The sequence below is a fragment of the Ostrea edulis genome, chromosome 3, assembly GCF_947568905.1.
Source record: "Ostrea edulis chromosome 3, xbOstEdul1.1, whole genome shotgun sequence".
Lineage (NCBI taxonomy): Eukaryota > Metazoa > Mollusca > Bivalvia > Ostreida > Ostreidae > Ostrea > Ostrea edulis.
In genome coordinates this window covers 19,713,211-19,738,613 of record NC_079166.1, presented here as the reverse complement: position 1 = coordinate 19,738,613, position 25,403 = coordinate 19,713,211, and the positions used below count along the sequence as shown (strand labels likewise).

Genomic DNA, 25,403 nt, shown 5'->3' with positions numbered 1-25,403 from the left:
GTTTGAATAAGAAATGATTATATTGTTCGGATAATACCGGCGCGGTAGATGGTCCTTCAACAGACAAATATCAGTTTTACAACGATTTTGAATTATGTGACGTTGAGATAGAAACTTTTGCCAATCATGGATAAACTGGGGGCATAACATATAAATATAGCAAGCATGATTTGTTCAACATTCATGTAAGAGGACAAAATGAAAGCCACAGCAAGAACTGTACATAGTAAAAAATACATAATTTCATGTTTGGTGTACTCAAAACTGAAAATTCGGAAACATAATCTATTATGGAATCTAGCACATTCTTCGTAATGTTAGCCAGGATAGAATTTTAGAATTAGTTGTTTAAAATAAAAAATTTCAACATGTTCATTAAAATTGAAAAGATTGAGAGTGAATTTACCTTACAATTAATTCAGTCATCATGTTTAATCGAATTTCAGCCCCTTTCCAAAATCAATGATAATATATATAAAAATAATAATGGGAAAAAATAAAAATATTGCTACTTCTTGTGTCTTTTCAGCTTTTCAGCTTGTTGAAAAGGTCCGAGAAGTTACGATTCTTGGGAACATGTTTTTGTAAACAATAAAAAAACAAGAGATCTTCCGAGTGAATCACTTCCGCCATTTTGCATTTTTGACATGTAAACACATAAAGTAAATATGTCCAGGGATTCGAATAATTACAGTCAAAGCTACAAGCTTGTCGTCGTCGGAGGTGGTGGAGTAGGAAAAAGTGCTCTTACAATCCAATTTATACAGGTGTGGTATAAGTGTCATTGCTAAATATTAGAAAAACCTTAATAATTTAAAGTCCCTCATTAAATGGGTGGTGATTCACAGAGAGTGAATCACAAGTGGAGGCAGCCTTTCTTTATGCATGATATTTTTCTATATTGAAAATTTAGCAACAGCATTACTTTATAAAATTTAGCAAGCATACCTACTTGAAATTGTTCTTTAATTCAATTTAGAAATTATTTGATCTAAAGTTATGCAGTGCTCATGTTTATTGTGTGAACAATTTTAGTTCCTTCGTTTTTATATATTTCTTTTTATGAGATATCCACTTTTGCTTGTCTTGTGTTTTAGCCTTCCTCTAAATATTGTCCCTTTATCTGTATATTCTTGAACGTGATGTTTATTTTTCATTAATCTATGTACATAATATTATGCATGTTAATTATGTGTCTTTTGTTTTTGATATGTAATTAGTCAGTTAAAAAGCTCTAACGAACCTGTGCTAATTTCTTAAATGTTATTTTAGTTCTGACTTTAAATAAAATTTACTTACTATATTGGTTTTGCACGTCATATATACGTGCCCATATTTTTTGTTATTTTTTTTTTTTGGTTTGTTTATATTTTTAGCTACAGTATTAAATGATATACAGTATCTATTTTAGAAAAGATATACATTTCCAAGTATTATCAGATTATAGATAATTCACTTATGTATCATTTCTGAAGAGGCATTGCTGTCACTTCTCCCAGTTCATATAATGAACAGCGGAAAATTTTAATTTTAAAGAGGAAATAAAAAAATTTAAGAAAAGGTAGTGCTCCTTGAAACTGAAACTCAAATATTTATTTATATTTACATGTAATATTGTTCTTCTCTCTCTCTCTCTCTCTCTCTCTCTCTCTCTCTCTCTCTCTCTCTCTCTCTCTCTCATCAGCAAATTTAAAATGAAAACATATAGTACTATGTGTTACAAAGCAATGATCTATATAGCCAATACAAGTGATTTTGATGTTGGAACTGTTTATTCAAGTTAAATATTTTACATGTAGTTATATATACACATTCTTTGTTTTCAGTCCTACTTTGTAACAGATTATGACCCAACAATAGAAGACTCCTATACAAAACAATGTGTTATTGATGAAGTGGTGGCAAGGCTAGACAGTAAGTAATTATATAGAATCCACTTTGCATAATGTGGTACTGAAATTTGTCTATGTATGCAGCTTTTATATACAGTCAAACCTGTATTAAGAGACCGTCCAACAGAGAATGAAAAAAAGGTCACATATGACAGGTGGTCTCTTAATACAGGTTGCCTATTTTCCGCAGTTAATGGATAAAACGCAAATAATTTATACAATGGAGAAAATGACTACATGTATTTGGAATTTATCATTAAAATATCAAGTACGGTTTTAATAGTTGTAAAATAAAATTAATAATACACTGTAGTTAAAAATCTAGAATACAATGTGTTGTATCATAATTTTTTTATTCATCAAAATTACATTTAATCTATATAAGAATGATAAACTTTTCATGCATTTTATATTACACATTTACATGAGATTTAAAAATTATTTATGAACTGCATGTAAATTTTCTAAAACTTATAAACACTTCGTTGTAAAGGGTATTCATGTATAGCCTACTTGTACAGTGTAACTAGAAAATGAAGCACTTCAGGTAAGAAAGCAAATGGTGAAGTGTTGCATCTCTTTTTGTACAATACATGGTGGAAAAATGCTATTCAATTTGAGAAACATTAAATAAATCACAATATCCATTGTACATGCACAGCAAATCTTTTAAGCTTAGAACTAATGCAGGCAATTTTCTTGAACTCGGACGTGTCAATACTCGGGACATGTCGAAGTGAGCCGCTAGTTCCGGTCATTATTCTGGAAACCTCTAGTATCTCATGCAGGAAAACTGTGAATACTCCGTTTAAAATTTTAGTCCTAAGCACAATATTTACTTGATTTATATTGCAATCGGGCAAATTTTTTACTCTGTTGAACATAATGGTATAACAAGTGGTAGATTTTCATTTCCGATATAACCTACCCGCCACTTCTTAAAGTTTGTCGAAATTCACACCTTCGAATACATCGGCCTTGATCCCTGATCCTTGATTTTGTTAAATAAACAACAACTCTGGTTTTATTAATTAACCACACATGACACTGCATGTTGACAGCTTAGGTATAATAATTTATTCAGAGGGCCGACTAATCAAGATCATCGCCAAACTGTGCGTATTAAAACGAAAGTGTTAGGGGCGATGATTCCCAGAATAGTCGTGCGTTTGAAAACGAAAGTGTTAGGGGCGATAATTCCCAGAATAGTCGGCTCAACCGAAATCGAAAGAAGTAATCACGTTGTAATCGAAAAATGTACAGTCGTTAAATAGAGGTAAAATTTCGTGAAAATACTCGAAAAGGTTGTAAAAATCATGGTCGTTGGTCGCGTCAGACAGGTGGTCGTTTAATACAGGTACAATATATAGAGTAACGTCTTGGGGGGGGGGGGGGACTTTGTATGGTCACATACGACAGTGAGTCGCTTAATACAGTGAGTCGCTTAATACAGTGGGTCGCTATGGCAGTTTTGACTGTATATTCAGTAATACGTGTACAGTTTGAACTACCTAATACAAACATGAAGCACATTGTTTATATAAACAAAATTCATTCCTCTCAATTTCTTATATCAAGAACTTATCTCCTTTAATGCAAAATTAATCAGTTGTATAATGAATGATTGCAAGGCTTCCAAAAATAAGCTGTACAGTATGTTGTATATAAACCTGCTGTCATTGTTTATTTATTCATGATATGTTTCCCATTCAACCAAGGTCATATATACTTGTATAGTTACATAAGGGGAAATTTTACTGAAGCAATCATGATGAGAGAACTCAATTATGATGAGTGAACTCAGTTATAATAATGAATAAACACAATCTTCAAATTGGTAAGTGAACTCAATTGGTGAGAAAACTCAAGTTCACATTATGTATGTTTTAAAAGTTCAACTTACAAATTACCTATTTCTTGATCAGTGGAATATATACTATTTTCTACTGACTTTGGAGTGTTGTTTTTTTGGGCATGCTTTTCGATCAGTTAAATCAATAATTTTGGCTTAAACCAACACTTGACATCATATAGACTAGTATTTTGTGACATAGATTAAAGTTGTGAAATTCAGCTGGTTATCTTTATGTATATAAAAAAAGCCGATCATAACTGCCGAAGGCCACGCCCCCCACATTTACACAGATGTAGTGCTGTAAAATATGGATGTAACATTCTATGGATGTAACATTCAGTTCTTGTACATAAGTGGTTTTCAAGTGAGGGAATAAAACCTACAAAGCAATTTCATCTAAAGTGGCCAATAAGGACACTCATCATTTACAAAAACAGCAAAAATATTTTGCAAATGCAGATTACAAAACAAATCAATAGCTATAATGCATTGATAGTACTTAGAAAAGTGCGTTATCTAAGACCTAAGAATATTTTTATATTGAAAATAAAAGATTAGATTAGATTAGCGATTTTTCACGGTGAATGTGGTTATTTTTTATTTTGTATAGTAATGTGACTACTTTCTGTTTTATACTTTGTACTACTAATGACCATTTTTCTGTCTATTGATATTAGGGTTATTTCGAGCATCTAGATAATAATTCTATCTTATTGACTTAAATCTATTATACATTCAGTAGCATAGATCTAGAACAATCTACTAGTTATATATGATATAAAGCATAGATCTAGAACAATCTGCTAGGTATATATGATATAAAACATAGATCTAGAACAATCTGCTAGGTATATGTTATTAGCATAGATCTAAAAGAAATTCCATAAGATACATTAATCAACATAGATCTAGAACAAACTCCTAGGTACATTAATTAGCATGGATCTAGAAGATTGATTGAATATTGTTTAGCGTCCCTCTCGAGAATATTTCACTCGTATGGAGACGTCACAAGTGCCGGTGAAGGGCTGCAAAATTTAGGCCTATGCTCGGCGCTTATGGCCATTGAGCAGGGAGGGATCTTTATTGTGCCACACCTGCTGTGACATGGGAGCTCGGTTTTTGCGGTCTCATCCAAAGGACTGTCCCATTTATTCCCCTCTTACAATAAGCAAGGACTGCCCCATTTAGTCACCTCTTACAACAAGCAAGTGGGTACTGAAGACCTACTCTAACCCAGATCCCCACAGGAAAAGATCTAGAAGAAATTCCTAGATACATTGATAAACATAGAGATCTAGAACAATCTGCTAGTACAGGTACATGAAATGTAGTTGTTTTGTGATGTAAATCCTTAGCAATTATTGTTTCACTGTGTTGATTATTAAGATTGCAAACAGAATATGGAAATAAAAGAAGCTTTTCATGGAGGGCAGGGTAGATATAGTTACAACACTCTGATAGATAGTTACAAAACTCTGGTAGATAGTTACAAAACTCTGGTAGATAGTTACAAAACTCTGGTAGATAGTTACAAAACTCTGTTAGATAGTTACAAAACTCTGTTAAATAGTTACAAAACTCTGGTAAATAGTTACAAAACTCTGGTAGATAGTTACAAAACTCTGTTAGATAGTTACAAAACTCTGTTTGGTCAGTAAATGTTTTCACGAGGAAGGATGGGGACTGGGGGTGGTAGATGGTTACTAAACTCTGTTTGGTCAGTGAATGTTTTCATGGGGAGGGGGTGGGAACTGTGGGTGGTAGTTAGTCAAAACTCTGCTTGGTCAGTAAATGTTTTCATTTGGAGGGGGTGTGGATTGGTGTGGTAGTTATAGTCAAAACTCTGTTTGGTCAGTAAATGTTTTCATGGGGAGGGGGTGAGGACTGGGGTGGTAGTTAGTCACAAAGCTCTACTTGGTCAGTAAATGTTTTCATAGGGAGGGGGTGGGGAATGGGAGTGATAATTAGTCACATAGCTCTGCTTGGTCAATAAATGACCTTGATTATAAAGTAGATCTGTCCGACACGATCTTATGTGTACTCCTACTTTTCACTCCGAACAATTGTTGGTCCTGTATAGTTTCACTAGAATGTTGTTATATTCCTACTTTTCACTGGGAACAATTGATGGTCCTGTATGCTTTCACGAGAATGCTGTATGCCTTTACCTAGAGTTTAAGATTGCTTTTCCTGTTGTGACACATTTTTTAGACTATTGTCACTGTGTGTTAACTTTAGACCGAGTGCGATTTTTTAGATACAATAAAACCATTTCAAACACGCAGAACTTCCTTGTAATTTGTATTTAAATAATACTAGCTCTCATTTTGGGTGTTGAATACATTTGTTGCAAAATTGTGATTTACTATTTCAATAACAAAACAAATATATAATGTTTATAAACTTTTGTTATTAATATTTGTGTTTGAGTATTTTTAACTTATCCAGAGGCTCTGGATGAAGTGAAAGTACATTATTGTTTTCCCATACAAAAACTGATTTCTATATTAAATGCCATTCAATAGACCCGGAATCTCTATAGTGATAAAATCATAATCTTGATTTTGATTTTATCAATGACTATGATTAAAGTTACACACACAAAACTATCGTAATAGCACATTTTTATAACAAAATGAAATTTTCAAATTCAGGGCTATTGTAAATTTAAATAGTCAGTATACAAGTGTATAAAACAAATATTGTTTTTGTCCTGTTTGTCATTGTCTGAAACTTTAAACTTGCTAATAACTTTTGAACAGTAAGTGCTAGAGCTCTGATATTTCACATGAATATTCCTTGTGACAAGACCTTTCCATGGGTACCAACTTTTTTGAACCTGTGACCTTGACCTTGGAGTTTGACCTACTGTTTGAAAACTTTAACTTTGCTAATAACTTTTGAACAGTAACTGCTAGAGCTTTGATATTTCACATGAACATTCCTTGTGACAAGACATTTCCGTTGGTACCAATATTTTTTACCCTGTGACCTTGACCTTGGAGTTTGACCTACTTTTGGAAAACTTTAACCATGCTAATAACCTTTGAACAGTAAGTGCTAGAGCTTTGATATTTCACAATCATGAGTATTTCTTGTGACAAGACCTTTCCATGGGTACCAAACTGTTTGACCCTGTGACCTTGACCTTGGAGTTTGACCTACTTTTTAAAAAATTGACATTCGTCATAACTTTTAAATGGTAAATTTGTATTAGAGCTTTCATATCGCACATGAGCATTTCTTGTGACAAGATCTTTCTACTGGTACCAAAATATTTGTCCTTGTGACATTTGCCATCTTTAGAATTGGTCATTATTGGGGGCATTTGTGTTTCACAAACACATCTTGTTTATAAACATTCAATGAGTTAATTACTTCAGTAAATATTCATTATTAACAGTGACATTGTGACATCATGATAGTCTTTGTGAGGAGGGAATAGGTACATAATGTCATATTTATATATATACAAAAGTTCGGGATATGTGACTTGGGCAAAATAGCATAAAATTTTGCATTACATCATAAAGCTGATATAATATGTATATTGTGCGTGTGTGTCCTTGTGTCTATATATATTAATAGCAGATTCTGAAGAACAATTATCAAAATTATGAGAAATACTTGTATTAAATTACTATTAATGGGAATATAAAATGTGGACGTTAGATTTCCTTGAAGTTTAATTATTTTCTTGCTTTGTGAACTCATGTTTGTTTTATGAATAAAATTAAATGCAGGTTGAAGGAATTTTAAATGGATGTGCATTCTCTTGGGATATATTTCGAATTTATAACTAAATGTAATGTACGTGTTTACTAAATAGAATTGAAAGCATGCCAAATGTATTAAATCCGTGGAAACAAAAATAGATTAACAGGCCCAAGTACAATGTATTCTCTGATACGATTCATTTGCTTAATATCTGTTGAATGTCTTACACAAATATCAAACCGAATTAATACCAAATATATGTCACAATTGTAATTAAAATTCCTTAGTTGTGTTATATTTCACAGCAATACTTGATAATCCATATCTGTCCTTTCTCTTTAACAATGTAAGACAAGAATTTATTTTCCAGCACTTTTATGACTTAAGAGCACTGGGCGTTTAAAATTTAGAAAACATTGAACTAAATGCAAATACAAATTTTGATAGATATTGCTTTTACAGCTTAATTGTAATGTTTAAGTAAATCTTATGATATAGCTTATTTCTTAGGGCTATCTAAATGTAAATCAGTATTTACAAGCTTAAGCTTCCTTTGCCGTTTGGGAAACACTTTCATGGACAAGTTAGGATTATATATACATGTATATATACACCAGCTAAACATCTTCCTAACAGTTGATATTAGCCAGTCTCATGATTAGTGTCCTAGGTCAGTATAGGGCATTGACCGGCATCTTAACGAGAAAAATGAAGTAAAAAGACAAAAAGTCTGTGCAATGCAGACACGATTTGATTGATTTCTTTAAAATCTTGTCCGGATTTCTTTCTCAGTATTAGATGAGTGCTGGACAGTAAGAATTAAAATCTTGTCCGGATTTTTTTTTTCTGTATTAGATGAGTGCTGGACAGTAAGAATTAAAATCTTGTCCGGATTTCTTTTTCTGTATTAGATGAGTGCTGGACAGTAAGAATTAAAATCTTCTCTGGATTTCTTTTTCTGTATTAGACGAGTGCTGGACAGTAAGAATTAAAATCTTGTCCTGATTTCTTTTTCTGTATTAGATGAGTGCTGGACAGGAAGAATTAAAATCTTGTCCAGATTTCTTTTTCTGTATTAGATGAGTGCTGGACATGCAGTAAGAATTAAAATCTTGTCCTGATTTCTTTTTCAGTATTAGATACTGCTGGACAGGAAGAATTCTGTGCGATGCGAGAACAGTACATGCGGTCAGGGGAGGGATTCTTATTGGTGTATTCAGTCACAGACCGTGCCAGGTTTGTAACAGTGTCAAGGTTGCTATAGTGAATATGGATGATATCACAGAGAAATTCTGTAATATCAGTTTAGTTTCAGGCAGGTTTGAAATGTGTATGCCCTTGCACTCCACATCGCCTCATTTGGGAAACAGATTTAGAATACAATTTGAAAATCAGTGTCCCCTGAACATTTTTCAGGAGTATGGTTTCACCTAACTTTTGTTTGCCACCTCCCTTTGTTTTGTATACACAGACATGCTTTGAATTGCTTCCAAGAAACCAGGGATCTGTTCTACTAAAGACCATTATACCCCCCGAACAAAGTTCGGGGGGGGGGGGGGTATATTGGAATCTCTCTGTCTGTCTGTCCATCTGTCTGTCTGTGCAGATTCGTGTCCGGGCCATAACTTCTTTGTTCTTTGACATAGGCATACCATACTTGGCACACAGGTGGATCACCATGAGACGATATGGGGTATTCTTAGTGAGCATTGCTCACAGTACCTCTTGTTACACATAGCTTGAAGACCAACATTATCAACTGGTCAAAATTATTCCATTTACATGTACATTTGACTGTAATTGCATTTCATCTTCATTTCTTTAGATATAGTACATATATATACCCTTATTTGGGAAAAGTGCAGCTTTTATGTTTTAAAAGTGAATTCTTTAGTTGTAAGTTGCATTAGATGCTTTTGTAAAATAGCCCCCTTGCTGACACATTACATGTTATTATGTATATGTCAGTTTTGTATTGATTCAGATTAACTATTTACATGATGGAAGCATGGGTTGATGTTATGTATATATAATAATAGACATGATGGAAGCATGGGTTGATGTTATGTATATATAACAATGGACAAGATGGAAGCATGGGTTGATGTTGTGTATACAATGGACATGATGGAAGCATGGGTTGATGTTGTGTATATATAACAATGGACATGATGGAAGCATGGGTTGATGTTATGTATACATGTATATAACAATGGACAAGATGGAAGCATGGGTTGATGTTGTGTATACAATGGACATGATGGAAGCATGGGTTGATGTTATGTATATATAACAATGGACAAGATGGAAGCATGGGTTGATGTTGTGTATACATGTATATAACAATGGACAAGATGGAAGCATGGGTTGATGTTATGTATATATGTTTGGTGTAGTTTGGTTGTTATGAGTACAAACTTAATATAAAATTTGATTATTGCACATATTCACACATCATAGATACATCTGTCTATACATCTGTCAGCACCTGGTGACTCACATTTAAACAGTACTTATAAGGTTTAGATCAGAAAACTTGGTACATTGTACTATCATATGCTCCCAATGAGTAGAGGAGGAAGCCTGTTGTTTTTCAAGGTCAAGGTCAAACTTTACATGGGTGATATTTTAGGCACACAAAAAAAACCTGATATAAACAATACTATAAAATCTAGGATGATCAAACTTGATACCTATATTTGACAATCGTAGACGGGCTGTATTTTATTTGACAATCGTAGACGGGCTGTATTTTATTTGACAATCGTAGACGGGCTGTATTTTTAGATGTTGGAGCAAATTTGTGTGCTTTGTTTGTTGTGTGTTCATCTGTCAGGGTTTTTTTTTTTTTTGGTGTTTTTTTTTTGCGTCACAATAAACGGTGAATATCTAGGTCATTGGAGTGATTGTGAGCATTGGAGTATTGTTCTGTACAGATATGGCAGAGTTTGACACAGAACTATGGACGTACAGTAAAACATGCTTATAATAGCAAAGTAGTGGGGACAAACAAGTTTCCATTCATTATAAACGTAATTCAGTAAATCCAATAAGTATATACCGGTAATATAACTTAAAACCACAGGGAATAAAAATCACTTCCCTAAGCTTGGATTCATTATAGGTGTGTCCGCTGTAGTCGTGTTTTACTGTATATGATGGACACTGGTTAGTCTAACAAAGATAACGTGTTATATAGAGCTTCAACTACAGTAGAATTACATGTACTGAATGTGTCCAAAGAACACTGCTTTTTTGTCCTTTAAATTAATCTAAGAATGGTTTATTTTAAAGATAAATTCTGCAGTGTAAGCATCCATTACTCTTGTTCTAATTTTTCTGGCACAAAAACTATTCTAAGTGCTTTGCACTTGTTGAATATATTTGTTCTATATATATTTTATGTAAGATACACTCTCCAGTTTAAGAAAATCATCATGTGACATTGTTCCATTTTGTTAGAGGAAATATATTCTTAGATGACAACAGCTATTTTCCTATTTAAATCTAGGGGACAAATCTTAAAACCACTTTAGATCATGAACAGAGATTTCAAGAACAGCTTGGTGTCCATGGGTGTATGTGTGTTTGTGCATTATGACTGTGACCTTGTGTGTAATAAGAGCTGAACAACAACATGTTTATCTAAGAGAAAAAAGTGGAAGTAAATTAGAATCCATTTGACACTATTTGTAGTTGTTGAACAGTGGAATTTGTTGTGCATTGTTGTATATCAAGGTCATCCTTAGTGAAGGAAGAAAAGAGATTGTGTGTTTTTGAATTTCTGATTGTGGACAGAAGTGCTAGGACAGGAGATGGGGTGAAAAAATGATTACCTCAACAGACTAATGTCAATATCAATTATTTATTCACCTTTCTCTAGTCGATGATGAAATTAAGCAACAGGTATGGACTTAGATCATATGTATAATTTAACACCCCCCCCCCCCCCCCCCAAAAAAAATTCTCCATCAACTGATACTGCATTTCACCCTAGGGAGGAGATCAAGATTTGTTGAAATTTTAATCAACAATTTTAATGAAACTAATTATTCAAAATGTTAAATATCTCAAGTGTTCTATAATGGCAGTACTTTTATTGCCATGCAGTATTACATGAGAGTGCCCTAATAGATTTCTTCAGCCAGAAAAGTTCCACAGCCCAGGTATTTTATATTGTTCTTTACATACCAATCGGAATAAAGTATATGTGTACAAAGTTTGACAGTCCTAGCACCATCAGTTCAGTTTGTATACTGCCCACAAGCTTTTCCTAATAAGTGATACTGTGACTTTGACCTTGAAAAAGTAATAGGCATCTTCCTCTCATCATGGTGATCAAATGTACCAAGTTTCAATATCCTGGAGCTTACGATTCGGTTTGTATCCTGCCTACAAGGTTTTCAAACTAAATGATATTGTGACCTTAACCTCTGACCTATAACCTTGAAAAACAATAGGCATCTTCCTCTCATTCTGGTGATCGAATATACCAAGTTGCAATATCCTGATACTTACAGTTTGGTTTATATCCTGCCTACAAGGTTTTCCAACTAAGTAAAACTACGACCTTGATCTTTGACTTCTGACCTTGAAAAACAATAGGCATCTTCCTCATATCATGGTGATCAAATATACCAAATTGTAAAATCCTGGAGCTTATGGTTTGGTTTGTATCCCGCCCACAAAGGTTTCGTACTAGGTTTTCCTACTAAGTGATACTACAACTCTGACCTTGAAAAACAGTAGGCATCTTTCTCTCATCATGGTGATCAAATGTACCAAGTTGTAAAATCCTGGAGCTTATGGTTTGGACTGTATCCTGCCCACAAGGTCTGGACAGCCAGACTGACAATGCCATTCCAGCGATTTTTTTCTACCCATTGGTACTGGTACCGGTACCCATTCAATTGGGAAAAATAGCGTCAAAATTGAACAAATTGGGAATTTTCTACCAATGTATTGGCAAAAGATTTCAACTAAAAGAAAAGAAAAAAGAGTTCTACAAAACAAGAAGTAGTAAATTGGGAAGTTTTAGTCTCAAAATTGGGGAAAATTAATGGTTTTTGGCATTGGGAATGGTACCGTTTATGGGTACCAGTTATATAAGGAAAAAAATCGCTGCATACCATATAATATGTCCCATCTTCGACAGGTGTATAAAAATGTAGATGGGACTTCTTAACTCTCTTCAACATATTCATGGTATTCGATATATCAATGTTTGAGATATCGAAGTTAAACTATACGTAGTAAACATAATTTGGAAGTGAAACATAGTTTTCATTTACAGCTGTTATAAAAACTACATGTATGTCACACATAAATTAGCGCTGTATTTTCTTTCTGTTGCAGTTTTAATGAAGCATACAAATTCCACAAACAAATTTTGCGTGTAAAAGATCGAGAGGAATTTCCGATGATACTGGTTGCCAACAAAGCAGACCTAGAACATTCTAGGGTGGTAAGTCCTCTCTTTGTTGATATCACGAGTGATAGTGACTGAATGTCCGTCTGCATCAAGATCACCGACATGCTTCAGTTCACACATGATATTGATTGACTGTCAATCTGTATCAAGACCATCGACATGCTTCAATTCATTTTTATATGCCGTCTAAGACGGGACCTATTACAGTATGGCCATCTTATCCATCTGTCCTGCTTCATTTCTGGCTTGTAAGTTAAGTACATGCAGTCTATATTAGGCTTAGAATCATCAAACTTTGTCAGCTGATACATCTTGGGTAGAGGGTGGGTCGCACTTTAAAGTTAGGTCACTATGACCTTTGATTAAGATGATACGGCAAAATATGGCAAAATCCTGTCAGACTCATAACTGGACAAGTATTTGGTCTATAATCATCAAACTTTTGTCAGTTAATGCATCTTTAGTAGAGGGTGTGTTGCACTCTAAATCTGACAAGGTCACTGTGATAAGATGATATGGCCATATATGGCAATATATCCCTTTTTTTGGGCTTATGTAGATTTGAGTCCCAGAATCTACAAATTTTGTCAATTTTGCATCAGATCTATAAAGGAATGTAAATTGCAGATTAAAATCAGGTCAATAATATTTTTAAAATGGTAAATATTGAAAAGAAACCTGTGTTTCAAGGGAGGTAATCCTTACATATGAAAGAGAGTAATGCAATATCGCTGTTCAAATATTACATAAAAAAATATACATTTTTTTCATAAAATGTAGCTACATAACAATTGATATATATACAGTGCTCCCTCGATATATATCACGTCAAGTTGACAGGTGCAGATCATCGGATCACATGAGACGTGAAGCGTCAAGTTTGATCTGATGATCCGCGTCTGTAAGCCAGACATGATCCACCTCTTCGTATCAAGTTACTGTAGTAATGATAAATTCATTATATACTCCCTTATATATTTTGAAATCCACATGTATAAGATAATAAATGCAATCCAAAATATCTAAAACACAGACATGCAGTGAAATTATATTTTGTGTATACAGTTTTGTTTGTGACGTGGTCAATGTTTTCCACAAAAAACGGTGCGTTAAATTGATGCATTGTGACGACATCAGTTTCAGAGGATACTGATACGGAATCAGAAAACTGCAGTGTGGTGATCCGGAAAATCTTATCACACTCAGTGAAATCCACAGTATCAAAAAATGAAACATTGATGGGTATATAATAAGAATAATTATTTTGTTTTGATAACATTAATGATATAAATATATTCAGTATTGTACTAAAAAAGATTGCAAAGACTTAACATGCACATCAAACAACAGTTAAAGGAATTATCCCATGGGAATAATAATATTAGCAATGGTGTTTCAAAGAGTTTAGTCGGACATGCAAAGATAATTTTGATAAGGGTCAAATTGCATCTGTCTAGTTAACGATTAATTAATGAGTATAATGTAAGAAGCTGCAGGAATAATTTGTCACTCCTATAGTTATGGGCCATTTCTTTGTACAACTCAAAATTGTTACTGATTTTATCATGTTGGTTGATTGGTTGGATATTGCTTAACGTCCTGCTTGAGAATTTCTCACTCATATAGAGACATAACCATTGCCGGTGAAGGGCGGCAAAATTTAGGCCTATGCTCGGCAGGGAGAATCTTTATTGTGCTGCACCTGCTGTGACATGGAGCCTCAGTTTTTGCTGTCTCATCTGAAGGGCTGGTCCAATTAGTCACCTCTTACAACAAGCAAGGGGTATTGAGGACCTATTCTAACCTGGGTCCCCAGCTATTAATATCAGATGAAAGAAATCTAAATACATTTAAATAAAATGAATCATGTTTTGAAGTGTTGAGCAATTAAAGATATATATTGTTAAGTCAATAATGTTGAACCAAGGTTAACATATTGTACACTCATCTGTTAATGATTAATAAACATGACAGGCGTGTCATGTGCCAGGGCTGTGCACTTTATTTAGACCATTCAGTCTGCAGGATGTTGATTGTTTTTTAATTTGTAATGCACATTTGATGAAATATAAATACATTTCTTGGTTCTCTTTCAGGTTACGAGAGAGGAAGGACAGGAATTCGCTACACAGTTAAAGATTAGTTATATCGAAGCAAGTGCCAAAGTCCGCATGAATGTAGATAAAGCTTTTTACGATCTGGTTAGAATTATAAGGTATGTTTGTGGGATAATTTGAGGTACAGCTTTTTACGATCTGGTTAGAATTATAAGGTATGTTTGTGGGATAATTTGAGGTACAGCTTTTTATGATCTGGTTAGAATTATAAGGTATGTTTGTGGGATAATTTGAGGTACAGCTTTTTACGATCTGGTTAGAATTATAAGGTATGTATATGGGATAATTTGAGGTACAACAGTTGTAGAATTGATTTACTCTATTTATGGATGATAAGCGTCTTTTAAAGGTGTTTATTTTCCAGCTTTCCATAGAAAACAGTGCTGTATGACTGTATCAATTTTAGTATGTTTAAGATTTAGCTCAATTTTAGCTGATGTACTGTTTAACGTGATAGTTTTGTCATATACACTTATAATGAATAATCAAAGTAGACCATATATATTTGGACTATAGAACCCTCATCCCAGAAACAAAGGGGCTGAAATCAGTACGAATTTTCTGTGATTGAGTTGTTGCATATTTGTGTAATAGTTTTACTGTAAGTGATACGCAAGTGTTAGGATCACCATTAGTTCACGAATTACGCAGACTGAGTTCATTTTCGTGTACTATATTCATTTTATGACCGAAGAGCTGTCTTTGATATTAGTACATAAATGTGATTTGTTTTCATCGCAGTTTGAGGAATAATATGCAGTTCATTTTTGTTTATTACATTCATTTTATGACTGAAGGGCTGTCTTAAATATAGGTAATGTTAGTTGTTTGTTTCATTGTAGGAGATTTCAATTACACGAGAGTCCTCCTATCAAACCAGCTAAACGAAGCAAAAAATGCACCATTTTATGATGGAACATCAACTGTTTACTCATTTTTTTCAACAGGACATATAATGTAACTGACATTATTCAAGACAGTGGAGTTTTGTTGTGTGTTGTACTGTCAGTCTCATATTGTTGATGACAATCCATGTCTTGGTCATCTGAATGTTTGAATGCTGCATTCTCCTCAATGTTGTGGTTAAGCTTCAAGCAAGAGTTGTCACAACTCTGAAAATTAATGTGCGTCGTGCTCACAATTTTTTTCATATTATATGTGTTATATGATTCACTGATCCCAAAGTATTTGTTAATATTCAAAGATGTAAGAATTTTGTGAAATTGTAAAAGTAATTTAAATTTAACATTTTATTTTTTTCTCTTCTATTCATCCTTAATGAATACCTACAGCAATACCTCATTTTATTTTGAAATGAAAGTGATGAACTTATTTCAGCATGAAAAATTGCATTATGTATGTACGTTATTTATTGCTTTGGAACAGTTGTAATATTTGAATACATGTATCTTACTCGATGAAGAAGAAAAATATTCCATTTTTTTTTTTTTCGTAACTGTAAGACAGTAGTAATATATATGATAATATAGAAGAAAAAAAACAAGACGTAATAAAAGCCGACTCGATTGTGGCCTTAGGTAAATTATTTTACTAAACTAAAAACAGCGAATGTGTTCACACACTATTGTTGTTTTGTTTTTTCCACCATTAACCACTTTGGTCCCTTTTATATAATTTTGTAGTATTGTACAGATGAGGGTAGCTGACAGATTTTTGGGAGTGTTGGGTGGGGAAAGTTTTCTTTCTTTTCATTTCGATTGGACATTTAAATTTATGAATGTGATTGCTTCAATATGAAGGTTTGATATGGCTTTTTATTACGTCTTGTTATATGAAAGCTGGATCACCTATTGGGTATTAATTTATTGTGTTATTTTAAATCAAGACTCTGTGCATTATATAGACTATGGCCCAAATGCATGTAGACATTTTTCCCTTTCCAATCACTGGTCTCTTTCATTATGAATATTTATACAATTATTCTGCTATCATGCATTCCATCAAATGAAATTGTTTTTTGTATACAATTTTTATATTTTTAAAATACCATCTTTATTATACATATTATCACATTTTTCTTTCTTTAAAGAATGGAAAAAAAATTATATTGTATCTGTATAACAAGAGTAGTAGTGTATTCAAGAAAATATGTACTTAGAAACGCACCATTACTGTATAGGGACTGTCATTTCTCGTTTAGAGTTAGTGTCGCTTAATGTCATCGTTTAAAGTTTTCAATCACTGGCAGTAGGAACAGAGTGAAATTCACATCTGCAGTGATTACCATCGAGTGTCTATTCAGAGTGAAAAGTCTTAATGTCAACTGGATTACGATCAACTCTGTCGAGATTAGCAATGAAGAAAACTGAATGCCTTGTTGGGGGTTAAAGTAACAGACAGACTGTAGATTATGTGATTAACAGACAGACTGTAGATTATGTGATTAACAGACAGACTGTAGATTATGTGATTAACAGACAGACTGTAGATTGTGTGATTAACAGACAGACTGTAAATTATGTGATTAACAGACAGACTGTAGATTGTGTGATTAACAGACAGACTGTAGATTATGTGATTAACAGTCTGAACAGACAGACTGTAGATTATGTGATTAACAGACAGACTGTAGATTGTGTGATTAACAGACAGACTGTAGATTATGTGATTAACAGACAGACTGTAGATTATGTGATTAACAGACAGACTGTAGACTGTGTGATTTAAGTTGGCATTATTCGTTGTTAGAATGAGCAGGGTAACTCTGTCTTGATTCCCACTAAATGTATTCAGTGAAGGAATTTTGTCCCTGTAATTAGTGTAGATGAATGATAGTGAGAGACTGCTATGCAATAAGAATACAATGAAGTACACTCCCAATACAGTATGTGTGTTAATGCAGTTTCTGTAGTAGATTGCAGCGTACTCTGCATGGGAAATTCAAGACTGCCTGATTGCCTCCATTTTGTTAAGTTAGACAATTTTCTGGGGCTTCCCGCTGCCAAAAGATTGTGGAACAAAAACCAGGAATTATGATAATCAATTACATCTGTTTCTAACTTTGGTTGCCATTTTCGTATGAAATAGAAATTTATGAAGAAAATTGTACGCATTCAATTTCATATGAAGTTTCTCCGTTAGAATTTGTTAATTAAATCTCTGTTGACCATTTAGGTTCAACCTTCTGGCAACACATATCTACTGCAATGGCACACATAACCTGGCAAAGAATGGCTTTAAAAAAATGAAGTTGAGAGTTGTGGAAATTCAAAACACTGGTTAAGCTTTACATGAAGAAGGAAGCAAAAAAGTGTGGTGGGGGTGTCAAATTTCTAGTGGGTCGAATTTCCAGTGTACAGCTGTAGTCCTTTTGTTATCATAGTATGTGTAAGTGGTGTTGTAATATTTAGCACAGACAGGAGGAGGGAAACTCTGAAATTTACCAAGTTAAGGAGGAATAACTCACCAGAGAAATTGATATGGTATTTTGAAATTGAAACTTGCAAATTTATTTTAATCAGTCAAAAAATGCAGTTTTAGAACAAAGTAATCAGGGGGGGGGGGAGGGAGGGGGGAATTAAAACTCCTGCTGGACTTGAACCCGGAATCTACAGATCAGCAGTCACCACGTTAACTGACTGAGGTACTCAGCTAGGCAATCAGATTTAAATGGAATATACAAATATCGCTGATATTTATACTTTCATTCATGTTTAAAAAGGAATTCAGCCATTATGACGATGTAGTATATACCTCCTTAAGTTAAAGGGCTTGGAAGAATCCATGCTAGAGTGAGAGATGTTTCTCTCTTTAGGATTGGAAAAGTCCGTGTTTTGTATAATATTATGTGCTTTACATACAATATCAGCAGCTTTTTAACCAGTAATTTTTTTTCTCATAATAATTTTGCTTAGCTTGAGATATCACGTAAAATACCAATGTATTTCAGTTTTTATGTTATTATTTTTTTCACTCATATATTAACAAAAAAAGTAGCATAATGTGAATTTTACCAAAGACTTCAGTGCAGGGGTACAAAAACTGAAACTCTTAAAGTGGATAAAAGTTGACTCCAAAAAATTTCGACAAAGCTATGGCAGAAATTTATCACTTAATGTCCATATTAAAATGCCAGCCATCTGAATGAGCTTCAAAAGCATGCATCCTTCTAATTCAAAGATGATATTCAAAGACCTTTTTGTCTTGTATTTTGAATCTATTATATGGAATAAAAATTGGTGGAGTATAATGAGAGATGTCTAGTTGTAGATGTGTTTTACTTTTGTCGTGTACGAAGTCTGTAAACGGAATTGTGATAACGTGTACGAGATGTATATAAATGTAATAATTAGGTTAGTTATTGAACAAGCAGATTGTTGCTATTTAGTTTTCGATTGTTCCTAATATATTCAAACTATGTAGAGGATAGCAAATGAACTAGTCAATCTGTTGATTTTCTATTTTTGTTTTCTTGTTTTTTCTATAATAATCATGATTCATTATAAACTTTGTTAATTTATTGAACTTTTTTCAGTCTTTTTTCTTTTTTCCCCATTCTATATGTTGAGTATGGTTTTCTGTATATGCAGATTTTAGATGTGGACTGCACTATATACACATTTGATATGCATTTTGTTTGTGCATGTTTTTGATTTATAAAATGTATGTTGAGGATACTTGTATAGGTTTTTTTTTAATGCTGTAATGTTTATTTCATTTTCTTGACCCTTGTCTCGGAATAGAATTTGGATCCTTTTGTACAAGGTAAACAAAACTGACACTGAATTATAATGTCTTTGGTTGCTGTTCATAAAGGTCGGTCCAGGTATTTCCATTTTTGAGAGGGGGATGGTGGTAATTTTTGTTGTTTTTCCCCTTTTGATATGAAGATGATTAGACATAGCAATGAGTAACAATTTTTTAAAAAAGAACAATTTTTTTTTCTAAATCTATTTTTGTATCTCCTTGATATGAAGAGTTCTTGTATGATTTCCAAAAATAGGTTGCAGTAGTATTACTATGCTTTGTATATCAGCCTAGCTAGGTCACCTGACAAGTAAATTAAATGCAAGGGGCCGGGTTCGATTTCTGATTTATCCAAAGATTTTTCTAACATTCTTTGCTACAATAACTTAGTTATGTCTTTTGTATACATCATTCTGTAATACATAAGATCTGACTTTATCAGAAAGTTCTATGAAATGATGCTAACCTGATGCCGAGTTTTCTTTGTAGGATTAAGATAGGATGCAAGTGAATTGTACTTGAAATGTCGAGAAAAATTATATATGTTATTGAGAAACCTTGCATGGATCCTTAAAAGGAATATAAGTGAAAGGTATGTGTGGATTGGTATGTAATTTATAATGTAGGCCTCGGAATCAGTTTCAGTGTGAGAGGGGTGATAAATATTGCAGGATGTATCTATGCTTTAAGGGTGAGTGTATTTCTCGACTTGCTTGTGGAAATTGTACGAGTGTCTCATTTTGCACCTGTTAAGATTTTTTTTAACTCACCAGTACTACCTTGTCTTGTATACAGAATTAGTCGTCTGTGTATATAGATCTACGAAGTGGATATTTATGTGTCTTGAATCCCCCATAATTTCCAGTATTTAAAGTGATTCCAAATGTATCCCTGTGACGTGAATAATGACTAATGCTATTTCAAGAATTATGATCTTGTATACCATATGTCCATGTGTTTTTGTTTGGTTTTTTTTTTTTTTACAAGTAGATGTTTTTTTAAATTATATTGTGACTTAGGGACTAGAGAAATTCTTCTTTTCATCCATCAAAATTTTTCTTTTTTTCATGACTTGCAATTTTTTATTAGGTTTTCAGTAAGTGATGGTTATTTTTAGTTGACAATCATTTCTCCTGGTATAGGGGTGGTGTTATAATGTACTTAAGGGACCTTTAAATTTATCTGACCATGTCATGTGTTTCAAAGTGCTTTATTTGGTAGCAAAGGAGGAGACAGTTTTGTTTAGTGAATGTGTACTTTTGACTACAGTAGATTTCTAAATATAGGCAAGGAATTTATTATTGCATAATTTACCAAGAAGTACCATTCACAAAATAAAATATCTGGCTGTTACTTTTTTATTGCTGAAATGCAATTAAAAAGTCCACTTGTGAATTCATTTTTTTGTGATCTGAGGTCATATTTTACGGTGCTCACGTAAAGACTCTACTGTATAGTTTACAGGCCCGTAGGCAGGGTTTTTCAAGGGGGGGTTACATAGACTCGCAACGCGAGTCTATCACCTCGCGCCGCGAGGTGCCACTACGGCAGGGGGTCTGGGGGCAGCTCAAGGCCCCCCAGAAGCTCTGGGGTATTTGGTGCAAAATCCTGCAATCTAGCAATTTCCTGACACTTAATTTGAATTTTGGAATCATGCCTTTTTTACTATGAATTTTCATGATTTTCATAAAAAATCCCGACTTTAATAGTCACAATTCAAACAAATGCCAACTTTACTAGTGCTTAGTAGTTTTCAAGGGGGGGTTCGTACGAACCCCACGAACCCCCCCCCCCCCCCCCCCCCCCCCCCCCCCCCCCCCCCACGGGTGTGTTTTAGATAAGTTCATTTATGTAAAGAGAAAGTGCTAACTACACTGTATGGTGATGTCAATGTTTTTGTCAGAATGTACAAAGCCAAAATTCCCACCAGTTTAAAATTGTTAAAGTAGCCCCTTCCAGCACACACTAGTGCATCCACGCACACATACACCCATGCATTTCATTTTCAAGCTCTGCACACAAAAACAGTATAATTGCTCCAAACAAAGAAGATTCATATTTGATCAGGGAAGCAAAATTATTGAACTGATTCATTTATGCTCTCTGCAATATTCTAGACAATAATTTCAGTGTTTTAGAAAAATCAAAACCCTTAGATTGTTAAACACATTTTATCTTTCATAATTATTATAGAATGATATACAAATTCACATTTCAGGAGATGCTAATGGTGACCTGTAGTGTTAATTTTGTATCAATATGCTGGATTTTAACAGGAACTGCTGTTACCTCACAACAAACACAATTCCTGTTAAATGATATGTTGGAATTTTAGTTATTTTCTACTAGGGAGCTAAGTACTTTGTGTATTTGTTTAATAATTATAACTGATATTTTGATTGAATGTTTGTTGTGCATCAATACATACATGCTTTTAAAGGCCTGCGTCTGTATGCAATATTTTTGTGACCATCCTGAATTCTTTTTTTTCTGTAATATTTGGGAGTTATCTCCCTTTTTCAAATAAGAAAACACAGGATGGTATCACTACCATTTCTTTCTTGAATATATGCTTTTTGAGTGGGTGTCTGTCAACTTTTGTGATCTGATATCATTTATTTTATAAATAAAACTGTTATCTACAAACCCAAGCTGATTTTTCTTATGCTTTTCAGATTAAAACATTTTAAATTTTGTACTCTCCATTGAAATACTGAGTGGTTAGTAATATTTTTTTTAGTTTCCCCGAAAAATTTCGGAAGAGCATGTAGTTGCTGACATGTCCGTCCATCAACAGTTATTGATCATTGTACATATGCAAATGGATTTTGGATAAAAGTCACTCAAGGTCATTTTGTAAAGTTTAAATCTACTGAGAACATATACCTTGTATGAACAAGAGTACCGCAAACCGTACATCATCTGCCCTTTGGACAGTGATGACCAATTTCAGTGCAATATCTAGCATAATCAGAAAAAGTCCAGAAACCTATTTGACCTACTTCTAGCCTTAAAGTAGGTCACGCTGCACCAATTAAGTTGAAATGCACATTGACTTTGTATTTCTCTGAGAGGAAGGTTGACTACATTTCAGGGCAACACCTGTATCCATAATGGGGGGGGGGTGTCTGGAAAACTGTTTGATTGACCTGCTTTTAGTCCTAACGTAGCTCTACATGCATTCGTTACGGGAAAAAGTCTGGAAAACTTTACCTCGGATGGATGAACGCACGCACAATGAAATGCAAACTAAACTTGTATTATTCCGAGAGGTAGTTTGTGACTAATTCAGGGCAATATTTGTATCCGTCACGAAAAAAGGTCCGGAAAACTACTTGACCTACTTTTAGCCCTGAAGTAGGTCACAGTGCGTGCACCAATCCAGCTGAAATACAAACTGAACTTGTATTCCTCCGAGAGGAAGTTTGTGACTTGATTTCATGCAGGGCAGTATCTGTTTCCCTTACGAAAAAATTACCTACTTTCATCTGTGAAGTAGGTCGCTGTGTACCAATCCAGCTGAAATGCAATCTCACTCGTAAACGCTTCTTGGGGGGAGAAATTGAGACTAAATTTTGACGCTGTACATGCATCCATTATGGAAAAGAGTCCAGAAAATATGACCTTGGACGGACAGTCAGTCAGACGCACGGACAGCGCCATAACACAATACATGTACGTCCCGTCTAACAACAATCATATAAAAAAAGACTTTATTTCAACAGTTATTGATCATTGTGCAAATGAGTTTCAGACAAAGGTCATTTTGTAGAGGTCAAGGTCAAACAGAACATGTAAATCTTCTAACGTTGTCTACGCTATTGGGTGTAACCTATGTAGCTTAATTTATGTTAGAGAAACTAAGGGTTCACTTAATAAAGGAATATCGGGGCACATATTTCAAATAAATAATGGTGGTAACCAACTTCTTTACAAGCATTTTAAATACCTCACCGGACCACTACATACTGTCCATGAAGGTGAGGATTTTTTTTTTGGGGGGGGGGGGGTTACCATCACACAAATAGTCCAACATTCAGTGCCCCTTTTGGTAGACAACGAGAAGATTACTGAATCAGAACCCTAGGCACTGCATTTCCATATGGAGTGCAATGATAATGTATATGATGTGGGAAATTTGACTAGTCCACAAGGAAATAACATGGATGTGATGGAACTTTTCCCCAATACTCAAAGACGGAAACGCGGTCATGGACATCGTTCATATAAAAGACCAAGTATAAATGATGTCACGTTTGATTCACTTTTACCTTACGTCAATATCGCGCAAAACTCTACCGATTTGATGCGCGCATTAATTCAATTATTGCTCTCTTTAATTCAATTGATGAGAGCATCAATTCCGTAGAAATATTGCTCGCAATAAATAATTTAGAGCTCGGTGTAAATAATTTGATTATCTCTTTAATTCAATTGAAGATATCTTTAATTATTTACAATGCTTTTGTATAATGAATTAAAACGCGCATCAATTCTTTTAAAGAGAGCAACAATTCAATTAAAGAGATCATTAATTCAATTGTGGATATGTTGAATTGAAGATATCTTTAATTATATAGTTGCTCTCTTTAAAAGAATTATTGCTCTCTTCAATTGAATTAAAGATATCATTAATTCAATTGAAGAGAGCAATAATTGAATTAATGCGTGCATTAAATCAATTATTGCTCTTATCAAATGGATTAATGCGCGCATCAATTCAATTATTGCTCTCTTCAATTGAAATGTAGCGCGCATCAATTCAATTGTTGATATCATTAATTCATTTGAAGAGATCATTAATTCAATTAAAGCGCGCATCAATTCAGCTGAAGAATTAATGCTATCATCAATTCAATTAGTGCGCGCAATAATTCAGAATTGAAGGTATCATTAATTATTTGAAGATATCTTTAATTAAATTGTTGCGCGCATCAAATGAATTGATGATATCTTCAAATAATTGATGATATCTTCAAATATTTGAGTTTATGTTAATTTGGCGCTCCATATGTTCCATTGAGAGTTTTACATACGTGATTTCAAGACGCCACAGCTAGCCTATACTTGGATTTTTCAACACCTGAATATAGACTGAACTCCATGATTATGGAGGATTTTTAAACCACCACAGGTCATGGATGATATTCCTTACAAATCGTGGCACCAGTTCTTTAAGCTCAAATTTACAAACAATTAAAGGAATAATTGCCGTCAACATAAGCAACCGTCTTCGTCATAAAAAAAAAATTTAGGCGTGAATTCCAACTTATTTCAAGTTCAAGTCTACACCCAGTATTTCCTACAAATATACTTCTACTATTGCATCCAAACTTTTCAATTATAAACAAACTTTGCAGTGCCTAGATATAGACCATCTTATACTTAACCCACCTTTGAAGTGTTCTTGTTCTTCATCTTCTTTCAACTACCGGTATAGTCCAGCTGGACATGCCATTACTGGAGATGTTGATAGAGTTGAAAATGAGGACTTCAAATCAATTATTATAAACGGTCCTAAATACAGAGAACCTCAGTCTTTCAATCGGCGACAGAACTTCATTTTTATTATGAATTCTGTCGAGGATGATGCCAGACGATGGGCTAGATATGAAAAAGAAGAACTTGATACATTGTCAGAATACATTAAAAGCATAAGAGGAATATTAAAGTATCAAAAT

General features: G+C 33.8%; 1 protein-coding gene across 1 annotated transcript; it reads left to right on the top strand.

Annotated features, from left to right (window-relative positions):
* Positions 1–518: 518 nt before the first annotated feature.
* Positions 519–22,373, top strand: LOC125677712 (ras-related protein R-Ras2-like). Its single transcript, XM_048915864.2, has 6 exons — positions 519–767; positions 1,827–1,914; positions 8,601–8,703; positions 12,823–12,931; positions 14,995–15,113; positions 15,858–22,373. The coding sequence occupies exons 1-6, from the start codon at positions 669–671 to the stop codon at positions 15,925–15,927; spliced, it is 588 nt and encodes a 195-aa protein (XP_048771821.1). The 5' UTR covers positions 519–668; the 3' UTR covers positions 15,928–22,373.
* The last annotated feature ends 3,030 nt before the right edge of the window (positions 22,374–25,403 follow it).

Bases quoted from the DNA above. Each gene is read 5' to 3' on its own strand.
- LOC125677712 (XM_048915864.2), top strand. From the start codon at position 669: ATGTCCAGGGATTCGAATAATTACAGTCAAAGCTACAAGCTTGTCGTC. The intron at 8,704-12,822 runs GTTTGTAACAGT...TTTCTGTTGCAG, and splicing joins TCAGTCACAGACCGTGCCAG to TTTTAATGAAGCATACAAAT. The intron at 15,114-15,857 runs GTATGTTTGTGG...GTTTCATTGTAG, and splicing joins GATCTGGTTAGAATTATAAG to GAGATTTCAATTACACGAGA.